This window comes from Pogoniulus pusillus, chromosome 18 (assembly GCF_015220805.1).
Source record: "Pogoniulus pusillus isolate bPogPus1 chromosome 18, bPogPus1.pri, whole genome shotgun sequence".
Classification (NCBI taxonomy): domain Eukaryota; kingdom Metazoa; phylum Chordata; class Aves; order Piciformes; family Lybiidae; genus Pogoniulus; species Pogoniulus pusillus.
Genome location: NC_087281.1, coordinates 3898398 through 3924272, shown reverse-complemented (window position 1 = coordinate 3924272; position 25875 = coordinate 3898398). Strand labels below are relative to the sequence as shown.

General features: G+C 46.8%; 1 protein-coding gene across 1 annotated transcript in view; it reads right to left on the bottom strand.

Annotated features, from left to right (window-relative positions):
* The window catches only part of UTRN (utrophin), a 481902-nt gene that overhangs the window by 322570 nt on the left and 133457 nt on the right, over nucleotides 1-25875 (bottom strand). The window contains exons 14-22 of the mRNA XM_064158262.1: nucleotides 25180-25281; nucleotides 17937-18044; nucleotides 15872-16051; nucleotides 13348-13514; nucleotides 11612-11735; nucleotides 10157-10244; nucleotides 7183-7418; nucleotides 6750-6930; nucleotides 877-1022 (exon numbers count right to left, since the gene is read on the bottom strand). Coding sequence (XP_064014332.1) covers nucleotides 877-1022; nucleotides 6750-6930; nucleotides 7183-7418; nucleotides 10157-10244; nucleotides 11612-11735; nucleotides 13348-13514; nucleotides 15872-16051; nucleotides 17937-18044; nucleotides 25180-25281 — 1332 coding nt within the window. The remainder of the gene's footprint in view (nucleotides 1-876; nucleotides 1023-6749; nucleotides 6931-7182; nucleotides 7419-10156; nucleotides 10245-11611; nucleotides 11736-13347; nucleotides 13515-15871; nucleotides 16052-17936; nucleotides 18045-25179; nucleotides 25282-25875) is intronic.

Sequence of the window (25875 nt, the reverse complement as noted above, 5' to 3'; positions counted from 1 at the left end):
AGAAAAGTGCCTGCCAGCCCTGCTATCTACACATGTCAGGAGTTTTGCTGGTCAGTTGGACAGAGTGAGTGTAACCTGCTCTTTGATCAACTCATCATTCCCTGTCATATGCCTTTCTCTCTCTGATTTTAGTATTTGAGCTGTAAACATTGGCGGTTCCAGTATACCTTTCTCTTACTGGTTTTAGTATTTCAGCTATAATGAAGTGTTGAAACTGTACCCAGAGCAGAGTACCCATGTGGGAGAGCATTCCCTGGTTCCCAAAGAACTCACTGGAAGAGCACTGGCACAAGGCATAGACATGACCTCCCCAGGACAAAAAAAACAAGCAGGCCAGGCATGGCTGTATGGTAGCTGCAGTGTGCTCAGGTGACAGGTACAGCCCAAGGGAGGGCAAGGCAGACCCTGCCTCCTGGCATTCCTCACAACTGTGCTCAGCAGTCAAGGAGCAGACCTTGAATCAGGTTACCAACCTGCTCCAAACAAATTCCTGGGAGTGGGATGCTCTCAGGGCCCTGACATCTATTTTAGAGCTCCTCAGCACAAGAATGACTGGGGAGGTCACTGAGGTAGTCTGAGGTTCAGCACTTGAGAGATGATCCCTCAGAATCTCCTCTTTCCAATAAGCCTTAGCTCTCAGTCCTGTCTCCTGGCACAGGCAGCAATAGCAGTTGTGAACTCTACAGGCTCAAAGACACCCAACCCTTGCCCAGACATCTTTCAGCAGCATGTGATGACTCAGCCTTCAGAAAGCAACTTCCACAGACCACTCTCTGCAGAACTTCTGTTATGTCACTGAAAACAAGGCAGGAGAAAGGAGGATGACAGTAGCGCAATAAGCAACTTTCTTGCCTCAGCATGAAGGTTAAGAGTTACCTTTGCCTGCTGCAAGGCCATCTCAACCTTACTGGGTTCACTCAATTCACAGAGAATGGATTGATGTTTGCACTCCAGCTCACTCAGCACCTCCTTCAGCTGCTGCAGGGAGTCCACATAATCCTGGCTGGGCTGGCTTTCAGCCTCTGCTGTCATTAAAAAAGGTAATGGAATGAAGCAAAACGTAAGGAAATAGACAACACACCTGAGTTACAAGAAATGTGACAACAAAGCTCTCAGAATCATTTAGAAGGGAGAAGTCACATTACATGCATTTGTACACTGAATCCTGCTGATGCCTTCCAAGAATTAAAAACAACAAAAAAACAACGAAATACATAGAGGTAGCAGACCAACATATATTATATGGAATGTAGAGCCATAGAATCATCCAGGTTGGAAGAGACCTCCAAGATCATCCAGTCCAACCTAGCACCCAGCCCTAGACAATCAACCAGACCATGGCACTAAGTGCCTCAGCCAGGCTTTGCTTCAACAACACCAGGGACAGTGACTCCACCACCTCCCTGGGCAGCCCATTCCAATGCCAATCACTCTCTCTGCCAACAACTTCCTCCTCACATCCAGCCTAGACCTCCCCCAGCACAACTTGAGACTGTGTCCCCTTCTTCTGTTGCTGCTTGCCTGGCAGAAGAGACCAACCCCACCTGGCTACAGCCTCCCTTCAGGTAGTTGTAGACAGCAATGAGCTCTGCCCTGAGCCTCCTCTTCTGCAGGCTGCACACCCCCAGCTCCCTCAGCCTCTCCTCACAGGGCTGTGCTCCAGGCCCCTCACCAGCTTCATTGCCCATCTCTGGACACCTTCCAGCAGTGAACAGGATTACAACTCTAAGATCCATATTGTGCTGTGCACATTCTTAGGCCTTGCATTCCTAAGCAATTCTGTTACTTTTGCAAGTGAAAATTAATCTAAGCCTTGCTCTGATTCACCAGGTAGCTCTTCAACAGCTTGCTGTCAGAACTCTCACATTATTTAAAAGTGAGGAATGAGTCAATGTTTCTAGAGAGAATCAGTTCTCTAGCTTCCTCTTTTCAGTAAGACAGGATAAATCGTAGAATCACAGAATCAGCCAGGTTGGAAGAGACCTCCAAGCTCATCCAGTCCAACCTAGCACCCAGCCCTGGCCAGTCAACCAGACCATGGCACTAAGTGCCTCAGCCAGGCTTTGCTTGAAGACCTCCAGGGAGAGTGACTCCACCACCTCCCTGGGCAGCCCATTCCAATGCCAATCACTCTCTCTGCCAACAACTTCCTCCTAACATCCAGCCTAGACCTCCCCTGGCACAACCTGAGACTGTGTCCCCTTCTTCTATTGCTGCTTGCCTGACAGAAGAGCCCAACCCCACCTGGCTACAGCCTCCCTTCAGGCAGTTGTAGACAGCAATGAGGTCTGCCCTGAGCCTCCTCTTCTCCAGGCTAAACAATCCCAGCTCCCTCAGCCTCTCCTCATAGGGTTTATGTTCCAGGCCCCTCACCAGCTTTGTTGCCCTTCTCTGGACACATTCCAGCACCTCAACATCTCTCTTGAATTGAGAGGCCCAGAACTGGACACAGCACTCAAGGTGTGGCCTGAGCAGTGCTGAGTACAGGGGCAGAATAACCTCCCTTGTCCTGCTGGCCACACTGTTCCTGATGCAGGCCAGGATGTAAACAGTTGCACTGCCACTAAACTACAGCAAATCCTGAAGGAGATGAAAATGGTTAAAGTAGAGCCCCACTGACAGAAAGAAACATCACAAAAAATAGCCATGGAGTACTACTTAGTCCCATCTCTACAAAGGAATTTTCAGAGGCTCAAAGAGCCATGAAAGGAGCTGAACTTCACCACTCAAAGTTTGTCAAGGTCATGAGAAAGTTCTTCCCTGAGAGAGTCATTGGACACTGGAATGGGCTGCCCGGGGAGGTGGTGGAGTCGCCGTCCCTGGAGCTGTTCAAGGCAGGATTGGACGTGGCACTTGGTGCTATGGTCTGGCCTTGAGCTCTGTGGTAAAGGGTTGGACTTGATGATCTGTGAGGTCTCTTCCAACCCTGATGATACTGTGATACTGTGTGATACTGTGAATTGAATGTGTGTGACCAGAAGTTGTACCTCTCGGTTATAGGACTCTAGAATTTCTGTTAACTTCCAGTAATTCAGACTACTCTGTAAATGAACAGCTGGAACCATGAACTTAGCCTTCCCTCTCTTCTTTAACACACAATATGCAGAGAAATCATTGTTACACGAAACCCCAAACACACAAATAGAAATTTAACATATTATGACATGCAAGTTGTGTTTACAAAGTAATAACCGGCTCAAACGGACTAATAATGCCTGCAGTCATGGGTGGCACCAAAACAAGAGTGGTACTTGTCACATCATACAATAATTAAACAGTACACCATAGAACCCACCAGGTTGGAAGAGACCTCCAAGATCATCCAGGCCAACCTAGCACCCAGCCCTAAACAATCAACCAGACCATGGCACTAAGTGCCTCAGGCAGTCTGCTCCTGAACACCTCCAGGCACAGTGACTCCACCACCTCCCAGGGCAGCCCATTCCAATGCCAGTCACTCTCTCTGCCTGTCACGGAAGGTAGTTTGGGAGGCTGCGGGGAAAATACGTGGAGACTCACTTGTGGATTTTCAAGTGATTTATTGCTCAAACACAGAGATCCCCTCCTGAACTAAATTCCCCACCTGAGTTCTTTTAGGATTGAAGTTGTAGAATAACAGTTCAGAAAACAGCAGATAAAGGAGAGTCTGTGATTTCTTTAGAGTTCTTTTGAGTCTTTAAAGTTATTCAGTCTTTAGGTAAAGAGTTCTTTCTCCAATTTACTCACTGTTCATAGTTCAGTTCAGCACAGTTCAAGGTTTGGGCGGTGTCCCTTTGTTCGTCAGGATGGGGCCCAAGTGGGTTTCAGGCCTCTGCGGGCCCCTCGTCGGGCAGGGCCGATCAGGAACGAGAGGGCACCGCGGCAGGAGCGAGGCAGGCAGGCAGGCGAGCGAGCGGTAGGAGCAGGCACCAGCAAGCTCAAGCCAGCAAGCCCCGATCCAGGCTGGCACACCATTTTTATCATGTTCAAAAGAGGTGTGACCCTCCAGTCCAGGCTATTTTACGTTATTCTTACAGATTGGTACAAAATTACAATTAACCTATACAATTGGACAGCTCTTACCAAAACAACCTGTAGGACCACCCCAAGCTCGGCCCACACCAGGTGTCGAGCGGGCATGAGAACTGCCATTCCCCCTAGCCAAAACAGTGGCCACTGTTTACCTTTATCTCGACTAGGGAGAGACTTTCTCATGGGGCTGAAGGACTGTTTTGGTTTACGATGCTTCTGGCTTAAAATGTGAGACACTGCAACTTTTACAGCAGGGAGGCCTGCTAAGGGCTTCTGCTACCCTCCATGACACTGCCAGGAACTTCCTCCTCACATCCAGCCTAGACCTCCCCGGCACAACTGGAGACTGTGTCCCCTTCTTCTGTTGCTGCTTGCCTGGCAGAAGAGCCCAACCCCACCTGGCTACAGCCTCCCTTCAGGTAGTTGTAGACAGCAATGAGGTCTGCCCTGAGCCTCCTCTTCTGCAGGCTGCACACCCCCAGCTCCCTCAGCCTCTCCTCACAGGGCTGTGCTCCAGGCCCCTCACCAGCTTTGCTGCCCTTCTCTGGACACCTTCCAACCTCTCAACATCTCTCCTGAACTGAACTGAGGAGCCCAGAACTGGACACAGCACTCAAGGTGTGGCCTGACGAGCACTGAGTACAGGGGCAGAGTAACCTCCCTTGTCCTGCTGGCCACACTGCTCCTGACTGTGGCCATTTGAGCTGATCCTCTAGCTCAGACATAGGGGAGAGATGAACACTCCAGGGATAGGCCACATAATGGCAACAATAGATAAATTAATATAATTTCATTGGAGCATCAAGAACTTAATGTCTAGAAGCACAGCTTGTTCTGCCCCTTTCTCCCGCTGGCTGCTGCTGCTTCGCCGCCGCTTGACCCCTCCCTGATCTCCCTTAAGGTTATTGTATCAGTGTTTTTTTCTTCCTTCCTTCTCTAGTTATTATCTCTCTTTACATTGTTATACTGATACTATAAGAAAATACAATTTCATCTTTCCCTGACTTTCAAAAAAAAGGGGGGGGGGGGGGTCTGTGTTGTGAATTTCTTCCCGGGGGAGGGATCAGCCCAAACCCGGGACACTGACCCAGGCCAGGATGCCATTGGCTCTCCTGCCCACCTGGGCACACTGCTGGCTCACGTTCAGCTACTCTCTACCAGTATCCCCAGGTCCCTTTCTTCTTGTCTGCTCTCAGCCACTCTGTCCCTAGCCTGTAGTGCTGCTTGGGGCTGTTGTGGCTAAGGTGTAGAACTCTCCACTTGGCCTTATTCAATCTCATCCTATTGGCCTCTGCCCACCTATCCAGCCTGGCAAGGTCCCTCTGCAGGGCTCTGCTACCCTCCAACAGATCCACAGCTGCTCCTAGCTTAGAGCACCAATACCAATTAAACCATTAAAAATCCCATAAAGTCAGCACAAGCACAAAATACTCATTCCTGACAGTAAGAATGAAAGCATGCCCTGTCAGCTGAGAATGGCAGACACATACATTAACCATACAGCTTCCCACACAAAGATAACTGAAGCATGCAGGCCTGGTGCAACACAGGATATGCACTGCCCAACAATTTCATAATTGAGCCAATTTCTATTAGACAGGCAATGTTAAAGGCCTTCCACTTGGGGCTGTTAGCAAAAACCTTCCTTGAATTCCTCAGAACCAAGATGAAAACCAAGGAAACAAACCCTCCATATAGGTCTGTGCTCTTGCTATTCAGCTCTAAAATACTGAAGAGAGCTACATATTTTGTGTACTACATTTAGAAGCTTCCTTTAGAAGCCAGCATGACTGGCTTGAAGATTCATAATCCAAAATTGAATGCAACAAAATCCCAAGTAGAAAGTGCCTGAGAAGAAAGCCAGATTCCAACTAACTTCAAAGACAACAATCTCCAAAAGGAATCATGTATGACTAATGTGCTCAAAGCTGTGAAACAGAGTACATTTCACATATGCACTTCCATTTCACAAGGTTCTTCTAATCTTCCACTTCTCATTTCTGGTGTTATTTATTTCTGTGTCAGAGAGACACAGCTTTCAAAATACATGAGACACTTCAAATAGGTTTTGCTGATTCCTTAAATACAGTTTCAGGAATGTTGCATACTTTCTGCATAATCACTTCTAACACTATGGGGCAATGTATTTTCTAGTGGTAGGTGGGCAAAAAGATTTAGTCAGCCTGACCCAAAGAGTTCCAAGAATCAGCAGGAAAACGCCACTGAAATTCAGTGAGTTCTGGAACACGTCAGAACAACATGAGGTGTTCCTCCTCAAGTTTAGAGCTCCTCCTCATGCTTAGAATTCCTCTTCATATTTGGAGCCCCTCCTTGTGTTTAGGAGCTCCTCCTTGTGTTTAGAGTTCCTCCACATGTTTAGGAGCTCCTTCTCAGGTTTAAAGTTCCTCCTCATGTTCAGGAGCTCCTCCTCAGGCAACCAGCAACAGAACAAGGGGACACAGTCTCAAGTTGTGCCAGAGGAGGAGGTAGGAGGAAGTTGTTGCCAGAGAAAGTGACTGGCATTGGAATGGGCTGCCCAGGGAGGTAGTGGAGTCACCATCCCTGGAGGTGTTCAAGCAAAGCCTGGATGAGGCACTTGGTGCCATGGTCTGGTTGATTGGCTAGGGCTGGGTGCTAGGTTGGACTGGATGATCTTGGAGGTCTCTTCCAATTCTATGGTTCTATAACACAAGTGTCTTCAGTTAAAATAAGTAAGGTGTGTGTATAGATATGTTTACCTTTCTTCAGCTGCTGGTGACGTTCTTCTAACTTCTGACAAGTCAATCTGAAGCGATCAAGACAGCCATTTAAGCTCTCCTGAATGAAGCTTGGAGCCATGGGCTGAGAGCTGAGTGCCTTGCAGGTGGCTTTCAGATGTTCCAACCATGGACTCAGGCTTACAAGATGAGTTAACTCTCTCTGAAAGATGCAAACCAAACCCAAATCTCACATTTGCCTTGTTAATACAAAAGGTTTTAGCAAGCTACTGCAGTGCAGCTCCTCCATATTATCAGAACAATAATGCTGAATTACTCCTGTGACACAAGGAAAATCTTCCAATCCAATCAGGTGTCCTGGATGCCTGAGACATTTTGAGCTATGTTACTAAGCTAAGCTCCTCTGTGCTCCTAATAGCATCCAGTCGAAATCAACTGCTTTTGCCAGACTTACCTGACATAAGTCTTTCAGGGCTGTTGAGGGCTGGGATACTGAGGAAGCATCACTCTTAAGCCAGGCATCCTTCTCAATTACAGTCTTCTCAAGCTCACTCATCTCCTTAAAATAAGCATTTATCTCTTCCTGGTACTTTATTTTTCTAGTCACTTCTTCCAGACGTTGGACTACATCTTTCCACTCTGACAATATTTCCTCCATCACAGTTTTTATATCCACTGTAGAAAATCCTTCTAGAAAAGATCATATAATTATTGCTGTAATAACCACAACCCATTTTGATTAATAGACATTTAACCTTCCCTCTCTTCAACCAGAGGGGCACATTTGCATTAACATGCAAAATGATTTGATTCCAACTCTGCTATCCATAGAACTGTGCTTAATACTAACAGTGTTTCACCTTTTTATTGCCACATGAACAATGAGTGAGATATTTCACTTCCATCCTTTGCCATTGATAACTTTTGAGTTTATAGCAATGAGCTGACTCTTGAGCACCATAATTTCTCTTCATCATGATTCCTGTCTCTGATACAAACACATTTAAGCTTGATTTAAATAAGCTTCCAGTTAAGTTATTCTACAACCCACAGAGAAGAAGGGAAGCAGTGAGTTGGAAAGTAGCAATGCAGTTAATGAAAAGGTGGATGGAATTCTGTCAGCCTGGGAAAGAAAGGTTGCAATGGTTAATAATAGTGTCACAATGTCACACAATGTGGAAGGAATGATTGACACACTGGAAAGCTGTACTGCCGTTCAGCAAGACTTTCAGGGCTGGAGAGCTGGGCACAGGGGAACCTCATGAAGTTCAAGTGCAGAGTCCTGCACCTGGGGAGCAATAACCCCATGGACTAATACAGGTTACTGTCTGACCTGCTGGAAAGCAGCTCTACACAGAAGGACCTGGAAGTCCTGGTGGATAAGTTAACCAGTAGCCAGCAGTGTGTTCTTGTGGTCAAGAAGGCAAATGGTACCCTGGTTTGACCAGCAGATCAAGGGAGGTTCTCCTCCTCTACTCTGCTCTAGTTAGACCATATCCAGAGGACTATGTCCAGTTCAGTTGGCCAGAGTTCAACAGAGGACCATGAAGATGATTAGGGTACTGCAGCACCACTCTTAAAAGGAAAGGTTAGAGACCTGGGCTGTTCAGCCTGGGCAAGAGAAGACAGAGGAGATCTTAACAGTATCTAAAGCACAGGTGTCAAAAGTATTGGCTCCATCTCTGACTGGTGCCCAGTTCTAGGATAAGGGGCAACAGGCATAAACTGGGCAACAGGCATAAACTGGGCAACAGGCATAAACTGGGCAACAGGCATAAACTGGGCAACAGGCATAAACTGGGCAACAGGCATAAACTGGGCAACAGAGGAGGTTTCACCTGAACTCCAAGAAAAGGTTCTTTACTTTGAGAGTGACAAAACACTGGAACAGGCTGTCCAGAAAAGCTGTGGAGTCTCCTTGCCTGAAGGCTTTCAAAAACCATCTGAACAAGTTCCTGTGCAACCTAATCTAGGCAAACCTGCTTCAGCAGAGGGGTTAGACTAGATGATCTCTGGAGGTCACCACTCTGTGAATATGTGGTTGTCTGCAGACAAGATTAGTAACTAGGTAATAGAAGCAGCAACAAAAGCAACATGACAAAACACAAGGTCCTTTGCCATTCACAGTGACTAGGTGAAGCACTTGCTACACCACCTCTTTGCATTACCTGAGCAGCCTAAGTGAAGAGACCTCCCATCCCATCCCTCTATTTCCTCAAATGCAAGTAGTAACTGACAATGTTGCTACATAGGAGATTCCAGTGCAATGTGCATTCAAGAGTGCATCCTTGCCATTGCAGCCTTTTAACACAGATTCACCTTCAAAGTGTCACTGTTTTTATACAGGGCACATTGAGTCATTTGAACTTCACAGCTGTGTCACTTTGATGCAAGTACGAGGAGAGTAAGAGGGAGTGGGTTTTTTTGTTGCACCACTGGAGTGTAAGTGGAGCCCAGTACTCTGGTCAGAGTGGGCAGCTAGTTAGCTTCTACAAACACATTTGAAGGCTCTACTCTATAGATCCTCTCTGTGCTTCACACATTGGCCATACACTTGGCACATGTACAACACAGAAGCACTGCAGCTGGACCGAGCCACTTAAGAGAAGAATGCACTCAATGGTCAATCACGGCAGATCCATTCCCCAGAAGCACCTTGGAGACCTCTCTGTTCAGTCTGGAGAAGGGGAGGCTCCCAGGTGACCTCATTGTGGCCTTTCAGTATCTGAATCGGGTCTACAAAAAGCTGGGGAGGGACTTTTTAGGCTGTCAGGCAGTGACAGGACTAGGGGGAATGAAGAGAAGCTGGAGATGAGTAGGTTCAGACTGGACATGAGGAGGAAGTTCTTCACCATCAGAGTGGCGAGAGCCTGGAATGGGTTGCCCAGGGAGAGGGTTGAGGCCCCATGGCTGGAGGTGTTTAAGGCCAGGCTGGATGAGACTCCGGGCAGTCTGCTCTAGGGTAGGGTGTTCCTGCCCATGGCAGGCGGTTGCAACTAGATGATCCTTGTGGTCCCTTCCAACTCTAACTGATTCTGATTCTACATTGCCACCATTTCAAAACTATTTCAATAAAAATAACTGTTAAAAAGTTTTAAATCTTCCAATCCAATCAGGTGCCCAGGATGCCTGAGACATTTTGAGCTACATTACTAAGCTAAGCTCTCTGTGCTCCTAATAGCATCCAGTCAAATCAACTGAACATACACACATGAAAGGAATACACACTATTGCTTTTCATCAAAACCAAACACAGAGACATCAGTAACTGGTAACAGCAATAATAACCAGTGGCTCTGAAGGAAAGGAAATGGAGGAAGGGGGAAGGAATCCATTGTGATGCTTAACTGGAGCTAGTGTCTTTCAGAGTCACTTTTCCAGTAACTCATCTCATTAAGTTAAAAAAGCAGAACTTTTAAGCTGCTTACCCTTTCCCATTTGATCCAAAAGAACATATCCACTTTGTTTCAGTTCATCTAACTTTGGGATCTTGTCAATTCTTTCTTTTTCAATAACCTAGAAAGCAAACCCCAAAACAAAGACAGTTTGAAGAGAATAATGTTTTTCTTGGCTTTCCCCCATCCCTCCATCCCATGGATATCCTCACTCCCAGCAAAAACATATTCCAGTTTTCTTAGATCCAGCACCTTCTAAGATGCACACTTGTTGGCTGAGTTTGTTCAGAAAAGAAATGCAAAAGGAGTTAGCTCTCACAAGTACCAGGCAGGCAAACCCTAACCCTAACCCAGGCAAGCAAAAGACTAGTACAGCAGCACCAGGGATGAAATGCTGTTGAAAGAGTTGTTGATCCATTTATATGGAATCAGGTGTTGGGACACCAGGTAAAATACAAGTACAGTGTGTGCAGAATGCCACAGCATGAATCAAGGTGCCCTTGAGTAGCCCACTGGCCCACAGATACCAAAAAGCCAAGGAAAGAAGAAAGGGTAAGAGAGCCAATGGCATCCTGGCCTGCATCAGGAACAGTGTGGCCAGTAGGACAAGGGAGGTTATTCTGGCCCTGGACTCAGCACTGGTCAGGCCACACCTTGAGTCCTGTGTCCAGTTCTGGGCTCCTCAATTCAAGAGAGATGTTGAGATACTGGAATGTGTCCAGAAGAGGGCAACAAAGCTGGTGAGGGGCCTGGAGCACAGCCCTGTGAGGAGAGACTGAGGCAGCTGGGGGTGTGCAGCCTGCAGAAGAGGAGGCTCAGGGCAGACCTCATTGCTCTCTACAACTGCCTGAAGGGAGGCTGTAGCCAGGTGGGGTTGGTCTCTTCTGCCAGGCAAGCAGCAACAGAACAAAGGGACACAGTCTCAAGTTGTGCCAGGGGAGGTCTAGGCTGGATGTGAGGAGGAAGTTGTTGGCAGAGAGAGTGATTGGCATTGGAATGGGCTGCCCAGGGAAGTGGTGGAGTCACCGTGCCTGGAGGTGTTGAAGCAAAGCCTGGCTGAGGCACTTAGTGCCATGGTCTGGTTGATTGTTTAGGGCTGGGTGCTAGGTTGGACTGGATGATCTTGGAGGTCTATTCCAACCTGGCTGATTCCATCAAACTGTAGCAGTGAAACCAGTCACATGCATCTCCAGCTGTGAGACAGGTTGCTCAGTGAAAAGGCTAACAACCCTCAAGACAGACATTTCTCAGAACTGCAGAAGGGACATCAGAAACACTTTTTTAATTTCCTGTGGATTGTGCAACCCAACCTCAGCCAAAAGGAGTGTCCAGCTTGCCAGAATTTCCACTCATGTCCCGTTCTGAAACCACTAAGCTAAAGGCTTTAATCCCCACAAAGCACACACATCAGCCCACACCTTCAGCTGACTGCCAGTTTGGAGACAAAATATACTGTTCAGGGGAACAGCCTTTACCTCCCCATTTTACCTTCAACTTTTCTTTCATGTTTGAAGTCTCTCTCATCTTCCTGTACTCTTTGAAGTCTGTGGCCTCAATTGCAGACTTCGATTTTGAAATCCAGTTTAAGAGCTCAGCACTTTCAGCATCAAACCTGGTTTAAAAGGCCAAACAATTTTGTCATTTTCAGTCACAGGAGTGTTGTGACAGGAAGAGGAGTAATAGCTGTAAGCTAAAAGAAGGTAGATTCAGATGATACATTAGGAAGAAATTATTTATTGTGGGGGTGGTGAGACACTGGAACAGGTTGCCCAGATAGGCTGTGGATGTCTCATCCCTGGGAGTGTTAAAGGCCAGGTTGGACAGGGCTGTGAGGCACCCTAGCCTGGATCAGGAACAGTGTGGCCAGTAGGACAAGGGAGGTTACTCTGCCCCTGTACTCAACACTGCTCAGGACACACTTTGAGTGCTGTGTCCAGTTCTGGGCTCCTCAATTCAAGAGAGATGTTGAGGTGTTGGAAGGTGTCCAGAGAAGGGCAACAAAGCTGGTGAGGGGCCTGGAGCACAGCCCTGTGAGGAGAGCCTGAGGGAGCTGAGGGTGTGCAGCCTGCAGAAGAGGAGGCTCAGGGCTGACCTCATTGCTGTCTACAACTCCCTGAAGGGAGGTTGCAGCCAGGTGAGGTTGGTCTCTTCTGCCAGGCAAGCAGCAACAGAAGAAGGGGACACAGTCTCAAGTTGTGCTGGGGGAGGTCTAGGCTGGATGTGAGGAGGAAGTTGTTGGCAGAGAGAGTGATAGGCACTGGAATGGGCTGCCCAGGGAGGTGGTGGAGTCACCACCCCTGGCGGTGTTGAAGCAAAGCCTGGCTGAGGCACTTAGTGTCATGGTCTGGTTGACTGGCTAGGGCTGGGTGCTAGGTTGGACTGAATGATCTCAGAGATCTCTTCCAAGATCATCCAGCTTCTATGAGCAGACTGGTCTAGTGGAAGGTGTCTCTGTCCATAACAGAAAGGTTGGAACTCAGTGATCTTTAAGGTCCCTCCCAATCCAAATCATTCTATGATTCTATACATGCCATCAGTCATCCGCTCCTAATGCTCTTGTAAAAGGAGACATCACTGTAACACTGGTTTTATTACAGGAAGATAAATAAATTAATGAAGCAACCAAAGTGTTGGTGCTTTCACTTTAACCAAGTCAAGGAGGCACTAAAAAATAAAATAAAATTAATCAATTTTATCTTTCAGCAAAGGACCTGAGATACAAAGGACTGAAGAAGGAAGCAAAATTTGACTTGCAGCACAGGAGGTTCCACCTCAACACAAGGGGGAACTTCTTTACTGTAAGGGTCACAGAGCACTGGAACAGGCTCCCCACAGAGCTTGTGGGGTCTCCTTCCTTGGAGACTTTTAAGGCCTGTCTGGATGTGTTCCTCTGTCATCTGTGTTAGATAGTATTGTCCTGCTCTGGCAGGGGGTTGGACTGAATGATCTCCATGGGTCTCTTTCAACCCCTAACATCCTGTGAGCCTGTGAAGACATGTTGTTTTGAGAGACAAAATACTCCTGTTCCCCTTTCCAAGTAAAGGATCTTGCAAGCTTTCTCTCGCTCTCAAAATGAGCTTGTACATAACATTCTCTTCCCAATCCCCAAACCCAACTTTACTACCACAGTTTAACCATTCCTCACTTAGAAGAAGAATTGAAGTCATGACCAAGAGATGTGAGACTATGCAGACAGCAAAGGAGAATGGCAGGATCATACTCACTTTTTCTTTGCTTCGCTGTCCCCTGGGATTTGCCTTTTCTTTGGGGGTGGTGGTGGGGGCAACTCCTGTCGGAACTGTTTAACCACTGCCTCTTCCTTCAGCAGTGTTTCTGATGCAGCCTTCTGTGAGAGCTGTGACATCCCTATACTTCCTACAGCTTGAGTTACCTATACAAAACCATTTAACAAAAGGGGGAAATGTAATTTCTAACACAAATTGCTTTTGCTTAGTTCCATCAATCATAAATTCCCCTCTAGATCACTCATTTATTCACTTCCATAAATGACGTCTACCTGCCATGAAGTATCTTTAACACAGGTGCAGAGAAAAATTTCCTTACTCTCAAACACCAAAATTCTCAGTGCAACTAGAATCTCATGCCAGCCCAAGTAAACCAAAAAGCAAAGAAACTAATATAATGATTGGTTTATTTCTTAATTACTTGTTTCACAGAAAGAACCAAGGTCCTTTGGGTTTAACAGCACACTACTGTAGAATTTACACTCATACCCAAAGAAACCCCAAACCTACATCTCAGACAGAGCTGATATACAGTGGATTTGACCCAAACTCACTCACTGAAGTCGACAGAAACCAGAAACCCCAAACCTACATCTCAGACAGAGCTGATATACAGTGGATTTGACCCAAACTCACTCACTGAAGTTGATAGAAACCAGAAACCCCAAACCTACATCTCAGACAGAGCTGATATACAGTGGATTTGACCCAAACTCACTCACTGAAGTCGATAGAAACCAGAAACCCCAAACCTACATCTCAGACAGAGCTGATATACAGTGGATTTGACCCAAACTCACTCACTGAAGTCAATAGAAACCATCCACACTCTTTAACAAGTTTCATGGGAATGGACATGTATGTTCTAACTACATGCTTGACATGAAGGGAAAGTAAAAAGGTGAAGATAGGATTTCACCCTCTCCACTGCCTTGAATCAAAAGCCACATGGCTGAAATGGACACCTACACAGACGACACAGCTAAGCAACTACACACCAAATCATTTGTAAATCAGCGATCATAGCATTTTATTATCATAAGAAAAAGGACATTTGACTCACAAAACAGTCAACCAAAATTCTCATAGAAGCCAATGTGAGTTCTACCTAAATAAAAACATTAGAGCACTAAACAGCTGTGAGAGTCTAAACCCTCTCTCTCGTTCATCAACGAAGATAAAGATTGCATCGTCCCTCCTTAATCAACAAAGCTAAAGAAGAGTGCATCATCTCTCCTTAATCTTGTTACTTCTGGGACTCAGACTCAAGGGCTTGCCCAAAAGCTCAGAGATGCAAATCAGCAGACAACACCTTTGAACCTCACCCTGGCTGGACTGCCCAGGAAGCCTACATCTTATCTCAGCTATCCCCAGGGGAAATGGGCATTCAGGATGTGGACAGGTGCGGCCAGGGAGGGGGCTGAGGCCCTCTCCCCGGTGGTGCCAGACCCCTGCGAATGCATGAGAATGCACAGGAAGATGCCCTGGGGGGCTGCAGCTGGAGACTGAGCAGAAAACTGTATAAAAAGGCAGGAAAAATGCCGGCCAAAGTGTGGCATCCCTACCAGACCAAGCGTGGCATTCCCAGCAGACCACCAGTGGCATCTCCATCAGACCACAAGTGATGGGACCACCGAGGGCAGACCATCACCAGACCACCAGAACTGCACACCACCTGGAGAACCTCTGACAAACTCCACAGAAGATCATCCCTGGGCCACGCACCCGTCTCTCTCTCTCCCCTCCATCTGCAGCTGAGGGTAATATGATCACAGCCTTTTTCCCTTCCCTGCTCCTTCTTCTCTCCTCCATCGATCTCTTTATCTTTTTCTTTCCCCCTTCTTCCCTCTCTCCCTCCGTTTTGCCCAACCTTATCCTTATATAAACAGTTTCATGGTGATCCATGGTCTCGTTTGCACCTTAATTTCCCAACACAGAATCCATAAGAACTGGTCTAGCTCCTCTGGACAGAGACACTGTTCATCTCTGTTCCTCCGGACCTTGACAACAGCTAACAACCTGCCTTGAATGTCATCACTTTAAAACAAACAACTACTCTATTTTCAACAGGTGAGAGATCATAACACAAGCATTTATGGTCTGTGAGTGACTCTCATTTATTTACCTATTCTGGAGTTTGGGCTTTGTCTTTGTTTTCTTTTATTATCAGATTCTACCTAGGTCCAGCACTTTTACAATGTTTAAAGACCTTTGCACTGATAATATGTGGCAAGCCAGCTTAGCTTCACTGAAAAATGAGGCTTAATCTGTGTAAGAAATGAGTAAAAGTAGTTGTGAGGTTAACATTTTAGAGTTCTGCTGATCAAAAACTGTAAACAGCTTTGCCAGCAGATAAACATCAGCCTCATGTGAAGGAGCACTCACCTACCTCTCTAGCATGATGCCAAGAACTTGCTTGGGCAATTTTGCTGAGAGCATCACTAAGGTTTGCATACATACAGACGTTGAAACAGCTCAAAAGTAATGTAGTCTTGTTAAGTACCTGGTTAGAATAATCCTCTAGCTTCTGAACCAAACTGTCCCACCTCTGAGTTAGATCTTCTTGGTCCTGATCAATTTTACTGGATGCTCTGTCATTCCCAATTATTTGGGCCACATCCTGACCTAGCTCATTCAGCTGGTCTAGTGTTTGCCGTTTCATACCCATGTCTTCTTTCAAAATCTGAAGGTAAAAGGAAACAGTACAAGATTACATCAAGTATTTTGCCAATCACTGCCTCTTAATTCCATTGCAGGGAAGGAAAACATACAAGCCCAACCAGATGCATCACAGGTTTCAACAGTCTACTGTGTAACAAAGCACATGGTCTAGACTTGAGCTCTGTGGTAAAGGGTTGGACTTCACAGTATCACAGTATCATCAAGGTTGGAAGAGACCTCACAGATCATCAAGTCCAACCCTTTACCACAGAGCTCAAGGCCAGACCATGGCACCAAGTGCCACGTCCAACCTTGCCTTGAAGTGCCCCAGGGACGGCGACTCCACCACCTCCCCGGGCAGCCCATTCCAGTGTCCAATGACTCTCTCAGGGAAGAACTTTCTCCTCACCTCCAGCCTAAATCTCCCCTGGCGCAGCCTGAGGCTGTCCTCTCGTTCTGGTGCTGGCCACCTGAGAGAAGAGAGCAACCTCCTCCTGGCCACAACCACCCCTCAGGTAGTTGTAGACAGCAATAAGGTCTGCCCTGAGCCTCCTCTTCTCCAGGCTAACCAATCCCAGCTCCCTCAGCCTCTCCTCGTAGGGCTGTGCTCAAGGCCTCTCCCCAGCCTCGTTGCCCTTCTCTGGACACGCTCAAGCATCTCAATGTCCCTCCTAAACTGGGGGGCCCAGAACTGGACACAGCACTCAAGGTGTGGTCTAACCAGTGCAGAGTACAGGGGCAGAATGACCTCCCTGCTCCTGCTGACCACACCATTCCTGATGCAGGTCAGGATGCCACTGGCTCTCTTGGCCACCTGGGCACACTGCTGGCTCATGTTCAGGTGGGTATCAATCAGTACTTGATGATCTATGAGGTCTCCTCCAACCTTGATGATACTATGATACTACCAGACACCCTTAAAAAGAGCACATCCCTGAAACAGCTCCTAGAGCACTCAGCAGTATCTCCTGAGTAACAATTACACATGATTTGTTCAGGAGCTGCATACTAATAATAACAAATTCAAACACACAACAAACCACACATGACCACCAAAAGCAAAAAAGAAACAAACACAGAACCATACACATCCTCTCAAGAAAAACAACTAACAGCACAACTGGACTGCTGGCTTGCAATAAAAATCCAGGAGAGCTGTTTCAAAGTTTGTCTCATCAACCTAGAAATTCAAGTGAAAGAATCTGGTCTGGCTTCTAAAGGGGCCTGGAACACAAACCCTATGAAGAGAGGCTGAGGGAGCTGGGGGTGTGCAGCCTGCAGAAGAGGAGGCTCAGGGCAGACCTCATTGCTGTCTACAGCTACCTGAAGGGAGGCTGTAGCCAGGTGGGGTTGGTCTCTTCTGCCAGGCAAGCAGCAACAGAAGAAGGGGACAGAGTCTCAAGTTGTGTCAAGGGAGGCCTAGGCTGGATGTTAGGAGGAAGTTGTTGGCAGAGAGAGTGATTGGCATTGGAATGGGCTGCCCAGGGAGGTGGTGGAGTCACTGTCCCTGGAGATGTTCAAGAGCAGACTGAATGAGGCACTTAGTGCCACGGTCTAGTTTACTGGCTAGGGCTGGGTGATAGGTTGGAGTGGATGATCTTGGAGATCCCTTCTAACCTGACTGATTCTAAGATATTGGGAGGAAGTTCTTTACAGAGAGAGTGATTGGCATTGGAATGGGCTACCCAGGGAGGTGACGGAGTCACTGTCCCCAAAAGTCTTCAAGAAAAGACTGGATGAGGCAGTTAGTGCCATGGTCTGGTTGATTGGATAGAGCTGGACTGGCTGATCTTGGAGCAACCTGGTTGATTCTATGATTCTGTAATTCACAGCTCCTACTGGGTTGATGATGGTAATGCATTTAGCCTAGGAGATCTGACAGGGCAGAGCAGGATAAGGATACTCACCGCTAGCTTTCGAACATTTACACTCAGGTCTGTCTGATCTTTAAAGTTGCTTGTCTGGACCTTACTCAAAGCCTCTTCTTTCTCAGTTAACCAAGCTTTCAACAAGCACTGCAAATCATAGGAAAAACAGCAAGCTTGTTAAACAGCTATTGACAATTCCTTCTTGGGGCTCTTTGCACTCAAAGCACATTTCTACAATCTTTATATGCAGGAATTTCAGTAGGCATTAACAAAAACAGGTATTAAAGGGAAAAAAAACCAAACCACATCAGAAAACTCAGTAATAAAACAATTTCAACATATCTGTTTCTCAATATAGCACTCCCCTCACAGTTGTTTATAGCAACAAGCTATCCACCATAAAGCTGATGTTGGACTTAGAAACCATATGAGGATTAAATACAACAAAATGGGGTTCACTCCTTCTTTTGTTCTCCACCCTTCTTATTCTGTGATTCAAAACTCAACCTTTATAAACATTTTCCCACAGAGTTTTTTTAGTCCTGACATTCAAAGACACAGCTACTAACTAGCTGCCTCCCTGTTTACTGGATCTACTTCCAACTGCAAGACTGTCTTCAGCAAATACCATTTCATTCACTGCTGAATGCTGAGGCAGTCTGCCCTGGTAAGTGCTAACTCATGGGTCTTGAACAGGTCTGTAGGGTGTATTTGTGGTGGTGAGTTTTCTTCCTTTACTTTTCATGTTTGCTTCTGGTGGACTTTGTTTTGTTGGGTTGTTTTGGGTTTTTTTGAGGGGTTTGTGCTGCTTGTTGTTGGTTTGGGGTTTCTGGGGTTGGTTGGGTTGTTGGATGGGTTGGTTGGGTTGTCAGTTGGGTCTTGGATGGATTGGTTGGGTTGTTAGATAGGTTGGTTGGGTTGTCGGTTGGGTTTTGGATGGGTGGGTTGGGTTGTTGGATAGGTTGGTTGGGTTTTGGATGGGTGGGTTGGGTTGTTGGATAGGTTGGTTGGGTGGTTGGTTAGGTTTTGGATGGGTTGGCTGCGTTGTTGGATAGGTGGGTTGGGTGGTCGGTTGGGTTTTGGATGGGTGAGTTGCGTTGTTGGATAGGTGGGTTGGGTGGTTGGTTGGGTTTGGGATGGGTGGGATGGGTGGTTGGTTGGGTTTGGTGGTTGGTTGGGTTTTGGATGGGTGGGATGGGTTGTTGGTTGGGTGGTTGGGTTGGGTGGGTTTTGGATGGGTGAGTTGGGTTTTTGGTTGGGTTTTGGATGGGTGGGTTAGGTTGTTGGATAGGTTGGTTGGGTTTTGGATGGGTGGGTTGGGTTGTCGGTTGGGTGTGGGATGGGTTGTTGGTTGGGTGGGTTTCGGATGGGTGGTTGGTTGGGTTTTTGGTTAGGTGGGCTGGGTTGTCCATTGGGTTTTGGATGGGTGGGTTGGGTTTTTGGTTGGGTTTTGGATGGGTGGGTTGGGTGGTTGGATAGGTGGGTTGGGTTTTGGATGGGTGGGTTGGGTTGTCGGTTGGGTGTGGGATGGATTGTTGGTCGGTTGGGTTTTGGATGGGTGGGATGGGTGGTTGGTTGGGTTTTTGGTTGGGTGGGCTGGGTTGTCCATTGGGTTTTGGATGGGTGGGTTGGGTTGTTGGATAGGTGGTTTGGGTTTTTGGTTAGGTTTTGGATGGGTGGGTTGGGTTGCTGGTTAGGTTTTGGATGGGTGGGCTGGGTTGCTGGTTAGGTTTTGGATGGGTGGGCTGGGTTGCTGGTTAGGTTTTGGATGGGTGGGTTGGGTTAGGTTTCTGGAGGGTTGTTTTTTTTTCATTTTGGGAAAAGTGCCCTGGGTCTTGCATCTCTTCAGTCACACAGCAGTCCTGTGGAACAGAAACTCCAGTATAGCTGGCATAAAGGATTAGGAAGGACTTTATAACTAATATATTATGATGTAACATAATTATAGCTAACATGTTATGCTAGATGACACTGGGCTCTCTCACAAGCTCAGTCAGACGACCACTGGAACACTGTGACTCCTCTAGTGTTTTAAAACAACCACATAAATGAAATGATACAGCAAAGCAGACTTTTTTGTTCTTTGAAAAACACACCTCACAACAGCCACTGGGCTTCAGAGTCTACTTGTACAGTTCTGGCATTGTCCCTGAACTAACTTCACCACATTTCAGGCTGAAGGGTTACGGTGGTCTACACTGCAAGTGTACACCAATAAACAAAACATGCAGACAGCAAATACAACAGTGCTGAGATGCCATAAGCCTGTGAGAAAAGAAAACTATAATACCACACTGAGGAAAAACCATGCTGGCATCCCAGCCAACATGTTTGATGCATAAGTGAGCTTAAAAACCCTTCAATGTACTCAATTAATTTCTGCTAAATCAGCAGTCAGTGATCCATCCCCATGGAAAACTGGAACATGATTATCACAGTGCTAGGAAATATCTGGCATTGACTGAAGAATTTGTTTCCTGAGTGGTAAGGTTTGTGTTGACTTAGCAATGTAGTTTCCAAAACTTTTCTAGGCAGCCACAAAAAGGCTGATGCATCACATTGATCATCTCTCCATCTGGCTGGGCAAAAGGGAAAGCTACAGCACTTAAATGGTTGAGTTAATGTGAACACTTTGTTAACATGGAAGTTTTCAATGAGTTTCAAAAGAAAGGGACCTGTGGGTACTGGTAGATAGTAGCTGAATGTGAGCCAGCAGTGTGCCCAGGTGGCCAAGAGAGCCAATGGCATCCTGGCCTGCATCAGGAGCAGTGTGGCCAGCAGGACAAGGGAGGTTATTCAGCCTCTGTGCTCAACACTGCTCAGGTCACACCTTGAGTGCTGTGTCCAGTTCTGGGCCACTCAATTCAAGAGAGATGTTGAGGTGCTGGGAACGGGTCCAGAGAAGGGCAACAAAGCTGGTGAGGGGCCTGGAACATAAACTCTATGAGGAGAGGCTGAGGGAGCTGGGGGTGTGCAGCCTGCAGAAGAGGAGGCTCAGGGCAGACCTCATTGGTGACTACAACTCCCTGAAGGGAGGTTGTAGCCAGGTGGGGTTGGGCTCTTCTGCCAGGCAAGCAGCAATAGAACAAGGGGACACAGTCTCAAGTTGTGCCAGGGGAGGTCTAGGCAGGATGTTGTTAGGAAGTTGTTGGCAGAGAGAGTGATTGGCATTGGAATGGGCTGCCCAGGGAGGTGGTGGAGTCACCATCCCTGGAGGTGTTCAAGCAAAGCCTGGCTGAGGCACTTAGTGCCATGGTCTGGTTGACTGGCTAGGGCTGGGTGCTAGGTTGGCCTGGATGATCTTGGAGGTCTATTCCAGTCTATGATAATTCTTGAGGACAGAGAATTGTAACTCAAACCTGTCAGCACTAAATTTTTTGCTTGGAGTTGAACAGCCAAGGCAAACACAGGCTGATCTAAGCCACTTAAAAGTAAACTTCTACTTCCTCATTACTTCCTGCCTGAAATTCTACATTCAATAGACACCAAATTATTTTTGGTCACCTTTGCAAAACAACACAATTACACACAAATTAAGAACAACTGAATGTAAAGCAACCCCAATGGAAGAGAATGACATTCTTCACAGCACTGCAATGAGTGGTCATTTTTCCTCAAACAGATTAACAGTGGAAGCAGACAGAAATGTGTTCACATGGGGTCATCAAAACTGAGAGCATTTTAAGCCTGCACTTTGACATAGAGAATGAGGACTTTTGAGAAACCCTGATTTCTCAACTCAGAAATTTGTCTTGCCTAAGAGCTGACAGAAAATCATTACAACAGAACTTAGATATGTACATACACACTGTATGCCAACACAGTAGCTTAAAGAGATACACACAAACAGATACTTGGCACTGGATAAACCAGGATCTGAGCCTTGGTTCCTTAGTAACAGCAGGTCACAAGAGCTACAAATTCAGATTATTGATATACTGCCTATACAGAAGAGGTCAGGGAGAAACACACACATGCAACACCCTGAAGTGCAGACAGAACATCTCTATGAGAGACAGCAACAGCTTTAGCAGCACTGCTCTACTCCTTTTAAATGTCTAGAAAACAAAGAAAGAAATTGTGTCTACTGTGTCAAGGGGGCCTACAATAAGCTGGGGAGAGACTTTTTTAGGCTCCCAGGAAGTGACAGGACTAGGTGGATGGGAGCAAAGCTGGAGGTGGGGAGGTTCAGACTGGACATGAGGAGGAAGTTGTTCAGCATTAGATGATGAGAGGCTGGACTGGGTTGCCCAGGGAGGTTGTTGAGGCCCCATGTGTGGAGCTGTTGAAGGCCAGGTTGGATGAAGCTGTGGGCAGCCTAACCCAGTGTGAGATGTCCCTGCCCATGGCAGGGGGGTTGGAACTAGATGATCCTTGTGGTCCCTTCCAACTCTGGCTGATTCTATGACTTTATACTGCAGAGTTTTAACAAGTTTACAGAAATAAATGCCATCATTTAAGAAAACAAAATGATTTAACTAAAAGCTTCAAGAGAAAAGCCATCAAATATTTAAAACTGAGTGTGATGGTTTAAGAGTTACCCATCCCCCAATTCTTATGAAATCACCCAGAGTAGACTCAGCCCAACTGGAAGCTAAGGATTGAAGCTTCATATTCACAGCTTAGCACAATACACAGGCAGATATTTACAATCTATACAGCTACAGACAGAAATAGACACGTTAAAAAGTAATACAGAAACACAGCAGCCCTCCCAGAAACCAGAGTCCACAGGAGGGGCTCCTAACCACCCTTCCACCTCCTTTCCACCCCTCTACCATATCCCAGAGTATACCTTACATGCAAGGTGAGCTTGGAGGATCAGCCAGAAGGTTAGAAAGCAGGATTAGTTACACAGAACAGAGGGGAGAATAGCGATGTGTGCTGGTTTGAAGCTAGCTGGAATATTTTGGTGCAAAGAATTAGATGCCAGGCTGTGAAAAGGAAACAGTGGTGATGTCTGCTGCACTCATAGGCTTGCTGAGATGGATAAGAACAAGAACACAAAAATAGATAACAGAGTTGCTGTGTGTCTCTGGCTGCATGCACTTCTGTAGCTTGATGCCTAACTAATCCTTCTGCTTCCTAACCCCTCTGGCCAAGTCTCCAAACTCACCCTGAACGCAAGGCAAAGTCTGGGATAAGGCAGAGGGGTGGAAAGGAGGTGGAAGGGTGGTTGGGAGTCCCTCCTCCTCCTCCCTCCTGGGAGGGCTGCTGTGTTTCTTTATTACCTTTTTAACTTGTCTCTTTCTGTCCGTGGCTGTATAGATTGTAAATACCTGCTTGGATATTGTGCTAAGCTGTGAATATAAAGCTTCATTCTAATTTCCAGCTCAGCTAAATCTAGTCTGGGTGATTTTCTTTAGGGAGGAGGGGAGGACAGGTAACACCCAAACCATCACAAGCTGCAACAGAGACCCACTGTGATATCTATGTTTACATTCTTGTTTTTATCCATCTCAGCAAGTCTATGAGTGCAGTAGACATCTCCACCGCTTCCTTTTCACAGCCTACAATCTAATTCTTCTCACTAAAATACTCCAGCTAGCCTCAAACTAGCACACTGAGACACAAAAATAAACTCTAGGACTGGATACACCAATCTATCTTACCATACTTTCAATGGCATCAGGTACTGTGTTTGAGCACAGTCTCAAGTTGTGCCAGGGTAGGTATAGGCTGGATATTAGGAAGAAGTTCTTCCCAGAGAGAGTGATTGGCATTGGAATGGGCTGCCCAGGGAGGTGGTGGAGGCACCGTCCCTGGGGGTCTTCAAGAAAAGACTGGATGAGGCACTTAGTGCCATGGTCTGGTTGATTGGATAGGGCTGGGTGCTAGGTTGGACTGGATGATCTTGGAGGTCTCTTCCAACCTGGTTGATTCTATGATTCTATTTCTATTTAATATGTAAGACATCAAAGGAAAACTCCCATCACCATCACCTTCACAATCCAACTCTTCACCTAAACCCAGCAAAATGAGACAAGCTGCTTGCTTCACTATATTGACCATGTTTTATGTTGCTGATTTTTAAAACACTCTATATTGGTTAGCTGACTGCACACTCATGTTCACATTTCCAAGTTGGACACACACATAGAATCATAGAATCAACCAGGTTGGAAGAGACCTCCAAGATCATCCAGTCCAACCTAGCACCTAACCAATCAACCAGACCATGGCACTAAGTGCCTCAGCCAGGCTTTGCTTGAAGACCCCCAGGGACAGTGCCTCCACCACCTCCCTGGGCAGCCCATTCCAATGCCAATCACTCTCTCTGTGAAGAACTTCTTCCTAACATCCAGCCTATACCTACCCTGGCACAACTTGAGACTGTGTCCCCTTGTTCTATTGCTGCTTGCCTGGCAGAAGAGGCCACCCCCCACCTGGCTACAATGCCCCTTCAGGGAGTTGTAGACAGTAATAAGATCACCCCTGAGCCTCCTCTTCTCCAGGCTAAACAGGCCCAGCTCCCTCAGCCTCTCCTCATAGGATTTGTGCTCCAGGCCCCTCACCAGCTTTGTTGCCCTTCTCTGGACACCTTCCAGCACCTCAACATCTTTCTTGAATTGAGGAGCCCAGAACTGGACACAGTACTCAAGGTGTGGTCTGACCAGTGCTGAGTACAGGGGCAGAATAACCTCTCTTGCCCTGCTGGCCACACTGTTCCTGATGCAGGCCAGGATGCCATTGGCTCTCTTGGCCACCTGGGCACACTGCTGCCTCATCTTCAGCTTACTATCTATCAGTACCCCCAGGTCCCTTTCCTCCTGGCTGCTCTCAGCCACTCAGTCCCCAGCCTGTAGTGCTGCTTGGGGTTGTTGTGGCCAAAGTGCAGAACCCTGCACTTGGCCTTGTTCAATCTCATCCCATTGGCCTCTGCCCACCCATCCAGCCTGGCCAGGTCCCTCTGCAGGGACCTTAATTAGCAAGATTTCTGTGATCAACATTGCTGTGGTTACACTACCAAACGCTTAGCAATGCATTGGTATTTTATTCTCATGGATATTCCCAGTTCTTGACCATTTTGTAAGCTTCCTTGGAAATTATTTGATGAGTAAGGAAGTTAATAACCCCTTAAGGAAAAATACTTGTTCTCCTTAAGCAAAGCTACTCTGCTCCTCAAGAAACACAGAAAACCCAAACAAGAACAGGAAATCTAGTTTTTCAAGTCACCAAGTGTTGTTAAGTCCTTCTAAGAGGCTTGTGGGTTTTTTGTTTGGCTGGTTTTGATTCTCCTCAGGTCAGCCAGTCACTTTGGACATCTGAAGGGGCTACTAACCTGCTCTTCCAGCAGCTCCTGCCATAAAAGCTGAATTTCCTGCAACTTGACCCGCTGCTCCTCGGTCCAACGACAAACTGCTGTCCACCGCTCACCAAGCCTCTGCAGAAGCAAGACACACTCATGAACAACCACGAGCCTCACAAGGAAACCCACAGGCAGCTCTTCCTACATCACAGCTATTTCCTTGCCAGTAATCATCACTGTTGAATTACACCAAGTTAAAACGCTGAAGAGCATTCACCTATGGCCTTATCTCTGCTCCTGCTGCAGCCAGAGGGCTGTGTGAGTGACTTCTACAGTAGCATGGATTCTGCTTCAATAAACTGTTTCACACCCTCTATACTTGAAGTTACAGAATCTTCTGACAAGACTGCTCACACCTTCAAATATTTTTCTCATTAGTTATCAGCTTCCTCATGAAGATTATTTATGTGAAATAAATGCTGTACTGTGTATCTTCCATTTTTAATTCAACTGTTGAGAGGATGCACTGCAGAAGTGCCTAGGTCACAGGGAATCATTGAATCACAGAATCAGTCAGGGTTGGAAGGCACCACAAGGATCATCGAGTTCCAACCCTCCTGCCATGGGCAGGGACACCCTACCCTAGAGCAGGCTGCCCAAAGCCTCAGCCAGCCTGGCCTTAAACATATCCAGAGATGGGGTTTTGACCACCTCCCTGGGCAACCCTTT